Here is a 13,626-nt window from a genome sequence, read left to right as displayed (position 1 = left end):
CACAGGACCGGCGCTAGGCTTCCAGCGCCGGTCCTGTGCTGCACGCCTGAGCCCGTTCCCTCCCCCTGAGCGCTTGCCCAATAGCGCCAGGAGGCGGGCTCAGGCTGTGCATAACAGACGCATCGCCGCCAGCGCTGGCGGCGATGCGTGTGTTAAACAGCAGCCAATGAGAGTCAGATAGACTTTCATTGACTGCTGCAGCACCCACTGCAAGAGCCGGACTTCCGTCCGGCTCCTGCAGTGGGTAATGGAACTTACGTCATGACGTCATGACGTCAGTCCCATAATGCTGAGCGCGCCAGCCCGGGCGGACTGGTGGTCGGGAGCGGCGTCGCGGACAGGAGCAGGAGCAGCGTGGAATCAGGTAAGTATATTTTTATATATATTTATTTATTTTTAAACCTATCTGCTCAACGGGGGAGGGGTTGGCTACTACTGGGGGGGACCTCTACTGGGGGTGCCATTGGGAGGACCTATACTGGGGGGGGGTACTCTACTGGGGACTACTACTTGGGGGGGGGACTACCACTGGGGGCATTCTAAAAGGGGCCTAGTATTACTAGAGGCACTGCACTCGGGGGACCACTACTGGGGGCAATAATAGGAAGGGCCACTACAGGGACCACTGGATAGGGGGGGGTCACTACTGGGAGCCTGCATCAGGGGGACCACTACTGGGGGCACTGCATGGGAGGGGGGGACACTACTGCTAGAGGCACTATATAAGGGGCTTACTGCTAGGGGCACTGCGGGGACCACTACAGGGGGCACTAGATAGGGGGGATCACTACAGGGTGCCTGCATAAGGGGACCACTACTGGGAAAACTGCATGGGGGGGACTACTGCTGGGGGCACTATATAAAAGGGCACTGCATAAGGGGATACCGCTACTGGGCGCACTGCATTGTGGGGACTGCTACTGGGGGCACTGCATAAGGGGGAACACTACGTGGGGCACTGCATTTGGGGGGCCACTACTGGGGGTACTTAGTAAGGGGAACTAATTGGGGGCTGTATAAGAGGGACCACTACTGAGGATACTGTATAAGGGGCACTACTATGGGCCTGCATGAGAGGGACCACAACTGCATACTGGAGGTACTGTATAGGGGGTACTACTGGGGTTAAGGTGCATATGGATAGGAATGTTCAGTTTGAAAATAAAGGGGTGTGTCATGTTGACACGCCCCATTTTTAAGTGACCACGCGCCTTCGGCGCGCACACATGGGGGGGGGGCTCCCTTTTCAAATTTGCCCTGGGCTCCAAATACCCTAGTTACGCCACTGGACCATGGGTCAATATGACTGAGCCACCGCCGCGCAGCATTGCACAAATTTACTCTGTTACTATTGCGAGAAAAGCACTAATTGAAAACCCTCAGTACACTACAATCCTGTTTGTATGAGAGCATGATGCAAAAAAGACACTATGCATTGTGAGAAAGATGCTAATGTGCCAAAGTCTGAAACTAGCTATACATGGCATGGTGTCTAGGTTTCACCAGGGTCAGACTGGCCCACAGGGTTACAGGGGAAATCCCTGGTGGGCCCTACTACCTGAGGGCCTCACCTCCTCTTCTAACGACAGGTTTCAGACAGTGCACTTGAATTATACATTGTTACTCTATTACAGAGTCAGTTACCTGGCAGGAACATGGATGAACAAACCATGCACTGTAGTATCCATGTTGTCTGCAGGCTGTGATCTCTATAATGGTTAGCCAAGCCTCTGTGGTGGCTGGCCACACCCCTCTGGAGGCTGGCCACACCCTTTAAGCATGGGCCCCTACCACTGCATTCCCCCTTTGGGTCCTTCATGCCCCAGTCTGACACTGGGTTTCACCATGCGTCTGATGACATATGGTGCAAAAACGCTAGGACACATCTGTACATCATCTGGGCCTATGTGTACAAGGCCCAGGGCATAACATGTGGTCACCATCTCCTTATAATAATTTAGGTAGTCCTCCACCCATTTTGAGCATTTCTGTAGCATTGCTGTTACTTCTGGCCTGACCAGGATCACTCACTGTATTGACATCTCCATCAGTGGTTACACCAGGTTCTTGGTAAACAGAATTGAGGCCTTGTGTAAATGGGGAAAAAGCAAAAGGGCATGTTAATGCATCTCCCCCATAGCTACCTATTACAACAGAATTGTGACAATTAATAATTGAAAGCCTTGGTGAATGTGTTGATATTCCTCCTGCAAAGATAGATGCAAAGGGGCCTCTTCTAGACTGTGCACCAGCTTTCCCAAAAATTGAAAGCACAGCCTCTGGGGGTGACTGATGATGGGGTGATTACAAGCAGCTGTACTGGAGCTTGAGGTTACTCTCAGCAGCCCTGGTCATTGGTTTAGCATTTCTGGATGTTCATCGCCATTAAAAAATTGTATCGAGGCTTGTGCTTGCTAGTTGATGAATTCAGTACAATACTACGAATGGGCTTGTCCCCTTTGTACAGGATATGGCCTACAAAATATTGTACCCAATAGGATATCACTTTATCACTAAATAAGATAACCACTAATTTTGCATGCGCCTTGTTTTATTAAAAAAAACTAGATCTTTCAGTGTGTAAGCTCGGTGGACGGTCCCTCCATCCCCGAGCTTACATACTTGTGATCTGGCATAATACACAATAATGTAGACTATACTGTCCATTTGTCAACCTCCTGTCTAGCCTGTAATATCTTTTTGTTCAAAATTTTTGTTGAATACCAATATATGTGAAAAAGTTTCACATGAATTTCTATGGGGGGCTGCAAAGCTGTCAGACTTACCGAGCTCCACCAAGAGATGAGCAGTTTGGATTTGACTCGGTTCATTTCAATCTCGGATTTATCTTATTGGCTATCCAAAACATGTGAGAGTTGATAGTCAATAAGATAAAATTTTTGAGATCTGAACATAACCAAGTAAAACAAGACCGCTCATCTCTAATAAAAATTATAAAAAAACTACATTTATAAAATATCAGGACTTGGTCCAATAATAATAATTTCTTATCACTCCTTATTGCGGTATTATGATTAAAGATCGGCGTCATTTCACAATTTTCCCATCCATGGACAGGGGCTCTGATAGCGATCACCAATGCAATCACCTTGCTTCCTAGTTCTAGAGCCAGTGGTGCTAAAGCGCATGCGTGGTCATCAGATCATGAGTGTGTGAGCGCCCATTGCTGGGGAGTACTCTATTGATCCCTGTCCCGAATGTTTTGCGGAAAGTAACCCATAGGTTACAATGACTAATGCCATCTGAACATGGAGACATTCACTTAGCCCAGGTACTCTTAGGTTTTCCTCAGAAGTGGCTGTACCCACCCTGGGCCTGTTGGAGGAGCCCAGGACAACTGCTGTCCCCTACAGCAGCTGTCCTGGGCCCCTCCAACAGGCCCAGGCCTGGTAATTAGCACCTGCCCCCCCCTTCTCTCTTGGTGCCCCTACACTCTGGAGCTTGGTACATTTGGCATTTTATCAGACAGCATAGAAACCTATGTGGACTATGGGCCTGATTCAGACCTGCTCGCGAGCGCATTGTGCTCGCAAGCGGGATGATGGTGGGCCAATGCGCACGCGTGGCGTGCCAACGTGCGTGCACAAGCCCCGTAGCAAGTGAGAAATCACTTGCTCCGGGGCTCGCAAAAAACAGGGCGGCTGTCGATGTTGATCGACAGCTCGTCCCATTTTGTAGGCAGGGAGGGGGAGTTGATGTACAAACAGAGGCGTCCCCGAAGGAACGCCTGCCATTTGTGGGTGGCCCTACTGACATTACTTGTGATGTCAGTAGTGGACTTCCTGCTCTATTAGAGCAAGAAGTCCACTTGGCATTGCGAGTGCAGAGACCCTACCACAAGGGTCTCCTTGCAATTCCGATGGTCGCGATAATCGCGACCATCGCCAGGCCGCACGCACAAGCTGTGCGAGTGGCCTGGAGGGTGGAATTTTGTTTAAAAAGGGACGCCCTGATTCAGAGCGAGCGCACGCAAATAGTGTGCGCCTCTTTATCAGGCCTTATGTTCATGAATAAAGCGGAGGATCACAGTAGATATCTCCATTTTCTGCTGCAGTCCCATGTACATAAATTCAGCAAATCCTTAATATTTAAAAAAAATAATATGACTACGCCCCATAGTGCCCGAGCATTCTATACCTGTATAGTGTGAAAAATATGATCAGAATGTTTGACCAGCTTGATATAAACTCAGTACAAGTGTAACTAAAATGGAGTTACAGTACATTAACTTTTATCAGTGGAAGCTCCTTAAAGTGTGTACAAGCTACACATTAGGTCTATGCACTTATCTTTATGAAGCAGAAAGTCTGTGATATCTTGTGATAGTGGAATAGTGCGATATGTAGAGTTCAAGGATCAAAGGAATAAATAACTTACAAATTAATTAGCTGCTATGCTGTCACTACTACACGTGTGAACAAAAGAACAGTCATTCTTCTTGCAGAAACAAAATACCATTATGCTGTCTGGGGATCAATGTTTATATAAAGTAAGAATCACATCAATTATCGATGCAGTATCAACACTCGCTGCAGAGCTGGTAAATGCTCTACTAACCACAACGACAATATCAAGGAAAATAGTGAAAAATACATTAGGATACCTGTAACCCATTTCAAATAAATAGTCATTGTTCTCCTGTGTTCCACATGGGCTCTAACAATGAAAGGGTTAGAAAGTGCAATCTAGTGCAGGCACAATGCTCCTTTGGTGAGCTGCTGTTCAGTGCAACCCTACACAATACACATTTTGCAACAAATCTTAGTTTTTGCCTCTTCCGTTTACCGCTTACCTAATTACATGGCACATAAATCCTAAAAGTGTTGTACCCCATTGTAAGCAATCAGGTATTTGCTTTCATTGGCCTAACTTGCACGGCATTGATCAAATAATAGCTAACTGGTTGCTAAGCGTTAGATCACCATTCTGCTACCTGCACCATGTTAGTAAATAAGCTGTGCGCAGGAATGCACTTACATGCAAAATCATAAATGAATTTGTTACTCTACTGTTACTGTGATTGCAACTCACTTGGTAAATATCTCATGTCATTAAAAGGGGTATAAATAAATGATAATACTGTATAAGTTTCAAAGCTTACCATTGTGCTCAGCATAGCCCCAGTTGTTCATACTTCTGCAGGCGGCTTCTCAGGAAATTTGACAAAGTTTGTGGAAAATCTGGCAGAGCTTTCAATCACTTGATCCTATGTGTTTAGTGAAATTCCTAACAGGGATGTCTGTAACACTTGTTCCTTGTGCAGCCTGGACCTCTTCACAGCACGCTGGTTAGTGGGCAGTGACTTTCCTAAGCTCCTACTGATTGTCTATACCTCTATCTGGGCTGGATCCTTGCCTCTGCTTTTATTGTATGTCAGTAGTGAGATATTCTGAGGAAATATTTAAACCAGGAGTCAGTAATAAAATCAGCAATAAAGAAATGACAGCTGTATGTTCAATAAATAGCTCAGTACTTCAATTTGAGCTCTAAAATTCTCATTTACTCATGAATATTAACTTGCACATGCCAATACATATTTTTGAAGGGTATGCAGTCAAGAAGCCGATGGTCGAAATGCCGACCACCGGCTTCCCGACAATGAAATCCCGACATGGGACTAATAATAGGCGTCTAAATTAGGGGTGAGCGGGTTCGGATTTCTGAAATCCGAACCCCCCCGAGCCCCCCCGATCCGAGGCAGATCCGAGTCAGGCTCTACTTTTCCCGCCTGACTCGGATCTGAAATCGAGGCAAAATGTCATCATCCCGCCTTCCGAGTCTCGCAGGTTTTGGATCCTATATAAGGTACCCGCGTCAGCGCCATTTTCTCACTCGGCTGTGGACAGTGAAGAGGGAGGGTGGGAGTTAGGGCTGGCTGGGCTGTGTAGTGTAGTGCAGAGTAGTGTTGTGCTGTGCTGTGCTGTGCTGCGCTGTGCTGCTGTTGTCCACTACTTCAAAGTCCATAGGGGCTGGCTGTGTTGTGCTGTGCTGCTGTTGTTAATAGGGGCTGTGTCCACTACTTCAAAGTCCATAGGGGCTGGCTGGACTGAGTTGTGCAGTCAGTTCTCCATAGGGGCTGTGTCCACTCCAAAGTCCTGTGCAGTGTCCCAGTCCTAAAGGGGTGCTGTAGTGTTGTCCAGGGGGTGCTCTGTCCATCAGGGGTGCTCCCCCCAAGTGCTAAAAAAATTATATTTTTTGTGTGTTTGTGAATTGTGTGCGCAGTAGCCGCACGTGCATCAACAAAGTAGTGCCAAGCGTGCGCCTGTGTCATAAGTAAAGGGCCGGCTGGCTTGACCGTTAAAGGGTGCTGTAACCCCCAAAGTACACTCCAAACCAAAAAAATATATATTTTCTGTGTATGTGAATTGTGTGCGCAGTAGCCGCACGTGCATCAACAAAGTAGTGCCAAGCGTGCACCTGTGTCATAAGTAAAGGGCCGGCTGGCTTGACCATTAAAGGGTGCTGTAACCCCCAAAGTACACTCCAGTCCAAACCAAAAAAAAAATTATTTTCTGTGTTTGTGAATTGTGTGCGCAGTAGCCGCATGTGCATCAACAAAGTAGTGCCAAGCGTGCGCCTGTGTCATAAGTAAAAGGGCCGGCTGGCTTGACCGTTAAAGGGTGCTGTAACCCCCAAAGTACACTCATGTCCAAACCAAAAAAAAAATTATTTTCTGTGTTTGTGAATTGTGTGCACAGTAGCCGCACGTGCATCAACAAAGTAGTGCCAAGCGTGCGCCTGTGTCATAAGTAAAGGGCCGGCTGGCTTGACCGTTAAAGGGTGCTGTAACCCCCAAAGTACACTCCAGTCCAAACCAAAAAAATATATAATTTCTGTGTTTGTGAATTGTGTGCGCAGTAGCCGCACGTGCATCAACAAAGTAGTGCCAAACGTGCGCCTGTGTCAAAAGTAAAGGGCCGGCTGGCTTGACCGTTAAAGGGTGCTGTAACCCCCAAAGTACACTCCAAACCAAAAAAAAAATTATTTTCTGTGTTTGTGAATTGTGTGCGCTGTAGCCGCACGTGCATCAACAAAGTAGTGCCAAGCGTGCGCCTGTGTCATAAGTAAAGGGCCAGCTGGCTTGACCGTTAAAGGGTGCTATAACCCCCAAAGTACACTCCAGTCCAAACCAAAAAAAAAATTATTTTCTGTGTTTGTGAATTGTGTGCGCAGTAGCCACACGTGCATCAACAAAGTAGTGCCAAGCGTGCGCCTGTGTCATAAGTAAAGGGCCAGCTGGCTTGACCGTTAAAGGGTGCTGTAACCCCCAAAGTACACTCCAGTCCAAACCAAAAAAATAATAATTTTCTGTGTTTGTGAATTGTGTGCGCAGTAGCCGCACGTGCATCAACAAAGTAGTGCCAAGCGTGCGCCTGTGTCATAAGTAAAGGGCCGGCTGGCTTGACCGTTAAAGGGTGCTGTAACCCCCAAAGTACACTCCAGTCCAAACCAAAAAAAAAATAATTTTCTGTGTTTGTGAATTGTGTGCGCAGTAGCCGCACGTGCATCAACAAAGTAGTGCCAAGCGTGCGCCTGTGTCATAAGTAAAGGGCCGGCTGGCTTGACCGTTAAAGGGTGCTGTAACCCCCAAAGTACACTCCAGTCCAAACCAAAAAAAAAATTATTTTCTGTGTTTGTGAATTGTGTGCGCTGTGGCTGCACGTGCATCAACAAAGGAGCAGCGCCAAGCGTGCACCTGTGTCCCATAAGTAAAGAGCCGGCTGTCTCTTTTCTTAAAGGGTGGTGTAACCCACAAAGTGCACTACTCTCCAGCAAAAATAAAAAAATATTTTCTGTGTTTGTGTGCGCTTTAGCCGCACATATATTTATCAATATAACATAAATGGAGGACCAAACTTTCTCCAATAAAAATAAAATAGGGAAAGATCAAGAACCACTTCCTCCTAGTGCTGTTGCTGCTGCTGGGAGTTGTTCATCATCCCAGAGAGGAAGTAGGAACATCACTACTTTTACTAAACAATTGACCCTCCAACAGTCCCTAGCGATGAGGATGAAGTACGACAGCAGTCATCCTGAAGCAAAACGTATAACTGAGGCCTTGACTGCTATGTTGGTATTAGACGTGCGTCCGGTATCCGCCATTAGTGCAGTGGGATTTAGACAATTGATGGAGGTAGTGTGTCCCCGGTTCCAAATCCCGTCTAGATTCCACCTGCATCCTCAAAGCAGCAGCAACAAGCGTGCGTCTGTCTGTTAAAGGATGGTGTAACCCTCAAAGTGCGCTCCACAAACAATAAAAATATTCTTCATTTTTCTGTCTTTGTGAATTGTGTGGGCTGTAGCCGCACTTGCATCCTCAAAGCAGCAGCGACAAGCGTGCGTCTGTCTGTTAAAGGGTGGTGTAACCCTCAAAGTGCGCTCCACAAACAATAAAAATATTCTTCTTTTTTTTTCTGTCTTTGTGAAATGTGTGGGCTGTAGCCGCACTTGCATCCTCAAAGCAGCAGCGACAAGCGTGCGTCTGTCTGTTAAAGGGTGGTGTAACCCTCAAAGTGCGCTCCACAAACAATAAAAATATTCTTCTTTTTTTTTCTGTCTTTGTGAAATGTGTGGGCTGTAGCCGCACCTGCATCCTCAAAGCAGCAGCGACAAGCGTGCGTCTGTCTGTTAAAGGGTGGTGACACCCTCAAAGTGTGCTACACAAACAATAAAAATATTGTTCTTTTTTTTCTGTCTTTGTGAAATGTGTGGGCTGTAGCCGCACCTGCATCCTTAAAGCAGCAGCGACAAGCGTGCATCTGTCTGTTAAAGGGTGGTGACACCCTCAAAGTGTGCTACACAAACAATAAAAATATTGTTCTTTTTTTTTCTGTCTTTGTGAATTGTGTGGGCTGTAGCCGCACTTGCATCCTCAAAGCAGCAGCAACAAGCGTGCGTCTGTCTGTTAAAGGGTGGTGACACCCTCAAAGTGTGCTACACAAACAATAAAAATATTGTTCTTTTTTTTTCTGTCTTTGTGAATTGTGTGGGCTGTAGCCGCACTTGCATCCTCAAAGCAGCAGCGACAAGCGTGCGTCTGTCTGTTAAAGGGTGGTGTAACCCTCAAAGTGCTCCAAAAAATAAAAAACTATTTTTTTAATGTGTTTGTGACTTGTGTGCGATGTAGCCGCATGTGCATCAACATAGTAGCAGCGCCAAGCGTGCGCCTGTGTCATAAGTCAAGGGCTGGTTTGGACATCTGGTCCGGACTGAAGGACGTGCCAACAATTTCTGACAAGTCTACTGTCACTGCATATGATACTGTCCTCAAAGCAGCAGCGACAAGCGTGCGTCTGTCTGTTAAAGGGTGGTGACACCCTCAAAGTGTGCTACACAAACAATAAAAATATTGTTCTTTTTTTTCTGTCTTTGTGAATTGTGTGGGCTGTAGCCGCACTTGCATCCTCAAAGCAGCAGCCACAAGCGTGCGTCTGTCTGTTAAAGGGTGGTGTAACTCTCAAAGTGCTCCAAAAAATAAAAAACTATTTTTTTAATGTGTTTGTGACTTGTGTGCTATGTAGCCGCACTTGCATCCTCAAAGCAGCAGCGACAAGCGTGCGTCTGTCTGTTAAAGGGTGGTGATACCCTCAAAGTGTGCTACACAAACAATAAAAATATTGTCCTTTTTTTTTCTGTCTTTGTGAATTGTGTGGGCTGTAGCCGCACTTGCATCCTCAAAGCAGCAGCGACAAGCGTGCGTCTGTCTGTTAAAGGATTACATCGGTGACAGCATCCAAGTAGGCATGTCAGACAGTCCATACCTGTACTGGCAGGAAAAAGAAGCAATTTGGAGGTCCCTGTACAAACTGGCTCTATTTTACCTGAGTTGCCCCCCCTCCAGTGTGTACTCCGAAAGAGTGTTTAGTGCAGCCGGGAACCTTGTCAGCGAAAGGCGTAGGAGGTTGCTTCCACAAAATGTGGAGAAGATGATGTTCATAAAATGAATTATCAACTCTTCCAGGGAGACCAGCCTCCAGAACATACAGAGGGACCTGTGGTTGTGGATTCCAGCGGGGACGAATTAATACTCTGTGAGGATGAGGATGTACACAACACTGAAGAGGGTGAGGAATCGGTGGATGAGGAGGATGAGGACGACATCTTGCCTCCGTAGAGCCAGTTTGTGCAGGGACAGATTAATTGCCAGCTTGTTTTGTGGGGGCCCAAACGAACCAATCATTTCAGCCACAGTCGTGTGGCAGACCCTGGCGCTGAAATGTTTGGTTTGTTAAAGTGTGCATGTCCTGTTTATACAACATAAGGGTGGGTGGGAGGGCCCAAGGACAATGCCATCTTGCACCTCTTTTTTTCTTTGTATTATGTATAGTTTGGGGCCTAGTTTTTCAAACTGCCATCCTGTCTGCCACTGCAGTGCCACTCCTAGATGGACCATGTGTTTGTGCCGCCCACTCGTATCTCTTAGCATAGTCATCCAGCTACCTCGGTGCAACCTTTTGGACATAAAAACACTATTGTGAGGTGTTCAGAATAGACTGGAAATGAGTGGAAATTAAGGTTATTGAGGTTAATAATAGCATAGGAGCAGAAAAACCCACAAATTCTGTGATTTTAGCTGTTGTTATGCTTTTTAAAAAAAAAATACAGATCCAAAACACAAAACCCAGAACCCAAAACACGGAAGGGTGGTTTTGGCAAAACCAATCCAGATCCAAAACACGAAGAAAGATCCAGATCCAAAACCAAAACCAAAACACAAAAAGTGGCCGGTGCACACCCCTAGTCTAAATACCGACACCTATTATTAGCCCCACACTGGAATCCCGACGCCCGGCATACCGAACGTACTGTAGGTAAAATGGGCGTCGGGAGATTATAGCCGCAGGGGGGCGGGGGGGGTGTTAGGTTTAGGGACTCCCGGGGGGACTAATGGTGGGTACACACTATACAGATATATCTGCAGATGATGGTTGTTTGTACACACTGAACAACCATCATCTGTGTCTGCCCGCAGGTCTCGGCGTCCAGGGGGCATGTCCCGGCGGGTGGGGGGTGGGGCGTGTCCCCCTCCTTGCAGCTGCCGCTCTGTGTGTATGGGCGGTCTGCAGACCGCCCGTACACACCTGCCGATGGACAGATATCTCTGCAGACATATCTCTCCATCGTCTGTGCAGCACAGCCAATGCGATATGTTGGTGAACGCTGCCATTCACCGACTTTTCGAGGGTACACACTGCCCGACTGGCAGCAGATACATTGGCCGATCAATTGATCGGCCAATGTATCTGTCAGTGTGTATCCAGCTTTAGGGTTAGGCACCCCCCTGGAGGGTTAGGGTCAGGCTAGGGGAAGGGGGGGTTAGGCACACCCGGGGGGAGATTAGGGTTAGGCACCCCGCGTCGAGGGTTAGTTTTAGGGTATGGGGAGGGGGGGTTAGGTTTAGGCACCCCTGTGGGGAGGTTAGGGTGAGGCACCCCTAAGGGAGGGTTATGGTGGAGGGTACGTTCCTGCCCTGATCTTCTCCCTTCGGGCTGCTAGCATCAGGATTTCATCCGCCAGGCTGACGTCTGGCACTCATCCATACCGATTCCTTTTTGAAGTACATTGGTCCCTATTCAGACTTGGATGCAATGTAATCGCAATATGAGACTGGAGGAAAAAGTCGCATTTAGCAACCTATTCTGTGTTGGACACAGACACGAAATGCAACCAACTCTGCAAAAGTAGCAAATGCTCCTCCCTCTCCATGCAAGTGGCAGGAGCAGATGTGACAGAAATATGATAGGAGATGTAGCTAGCCTTCATGTATAAAAGATGCTAAATATTGCATTACACCATAGACCAGAGGTTCACAAACGCGGTCCTCAAGGCTCCGCAACAGTTCAGGTTTTAGAAATATCCATGGTTGAACACAGGTGGTTAAATCCTATTGACTGAGGTACTAATTAAGTCACCTGTGGTCAACCATGGATATCTTTAAAACCTGAACTGTTGGGGAGCCTTGAAAACTGCGTTTGGGAACCTCTGCCATAGACTTTTCATTTCTCCTCTCTGAGAGAAGCCCGAAGAGGAGAAGCAGATGACTTCTCTGGGGACAAGGAAAGGCTTTTCACATCATTAAGCCCCGCCCCATAATTGCAAAAAGGGGGGCATCATATCTGCCCTGCCCCCTCCCTATGGACCCGCATTTCCGAGTATTAAATCCCAATCCTTCCCACTTCACTAGGAAACGGGCAGGATGCAGAAGATCCACCACCTCTTCCAGAGGTCCAGGGGACTACCAAAAAAATCATGATTCTTCCGGACCTTCAAGGAGAATAGGTAAGTATGCTGTACACAATGCATACACTTTACAGTAAATGGCCGGAGAGTACAGATAATAAGTACCCAATTCTGTCCCCCCACCATGATTCCAGCCATTCCCAAGCCAGGGTTGTTTTCCCATTGGTGGGGAGTCAGTACTGCAAAAAAAAATATGCAAGCTCCCCTCCTGGGAATAACCAACCCTAGTGTCAATAGCACTAGGGCTCTTCCTGTACCCAGTACCCATTAGGTTCAGGGTTATAGTGAAAAAATGGATAATTAAACGTTTTGTCATTGGTGAACTACAAGTCCCTGCATGGCCCAGCTGCCAAACCTGGCTGCCAGGGCATTCTAGCATTTAGAGAACCATAACAGCCAGCTTGCCAAAGCACATGGGTCAGCTGGAACTTGTAGTTCAGCAAGTAAAAATGTAAATAAAGACAGTCCATTAGTTTTTGGGCAACAAAAAAATTTTTAATAAATAAAGACACTGACACAATTGTCTTTCAACCTTCTTTTATTAAATACTTGTCTATGCCAATGGGCCTGAAGTGGTCAAAGTCAGACATGCAGACAGAGGGATAGTGCTCATGTGAAAAAAAAAACACCACAAGGTACTCTGCTGCAAAAATAGGCAAATGTCACAAGGACACAGCCACTGGCTTCAACACACCCAGAAAAACTGGGCCGGCATGCCCCCATTTTCTGGGACGTTGCCTGATGCTGCCCCCAAATGGCTGCAGCCTGTCACACAGGCTGTGGTGTCCGAGCATTGTGAGCGAGCTCGCAGGAGGAGATCTGCACATGTGACTGTAATACGGGACCTGCGCATATCTTCAAACATTGGAGTTGTACGTAAACCATCGGGTTTTGTGTACAACTCTGAATCAGGTCTTCACTTTGCATATACAAATTGGATGCGGCAGGGCTACCTACTAATGAGGAAGCTGATGTTGAAAGTGTTGTCGGTGAAGATGGGATATGGCATCGTGTTGCTGGTAGCAGGGCCGCTGACAGCAACGGCGGGCCCAAGTGACCAGGGGCGTGGCCTAATCGCGGGATGCATGGGACGCCTCCTTAGAAAAAAAAATCACTTTTGCAGCGCCGCGAAGTGGGGTTGCGTGCTGGTGAGGGGGGCGCTGTGTGCCCCTCAGCCCGGCGCACAGCAAATGGGGGGCGCGATCAGGATGATCGCTCCCTCCCATAGGCGTAGGAGACTGCTCCAACTACTGCTGTAGCAGCCGCGAACAGTCTCCCAGTGCAGCCCAGAACACAGCAGCGTGTGTTGGGCTGTTGTCACGTAAGAGGGAGGGGGAGAGGTGTAGGCCCCTCGAGCAAGCCCGG

At 47.5% G+C, this 13,626-nt stretch overlaps 1 protein-coding gene across 1 annotated transcript in view; it reads right to left on the bottom strand.

Annotated features, from left to right (window-relative positions):
- The window catches only part of LOC148524938 (carbonic anhydrase 13-like), a 68,181-nt gene extending 62,980 nt beyond the window's left edge, over positions 1–5,201 (bottom strand). Inside the window, exon 1 of the mRNA XM_088471526.1 lies at positions 5,123–5,201. Coding sequence (XP_088327652.1) covers positions 5,123–5,153 — 31 coding nt within the window. The 5' untranslated portion in view covers positions 5,154–5,201. The remainder of the gene's footprint in view (positions 1–5,122) is intronic.
- Between the last annotated feature and the right edge of the window lie 8,425 nt (positions 5,202–13,626).

This window comes from Taudactylus pleione, unplaced genomic scaffold (genome assembly GCF_031769625.1).
Source record: "Taudactylus pleione unplaced genomic scaffold, aTauple2 ptg000114l, whole genome shotgun sequence".
Taxonomy (NCBI): domain Eukaryota; kingdom Metazoa; phylum Chordata; class Amphibia; order Anura; family Myobatrachidae; genus Taudactylus; species Taudactylus pleione.
This window is presented reverse-complemented; position numbering and strand designations above follow the sequence as displayed.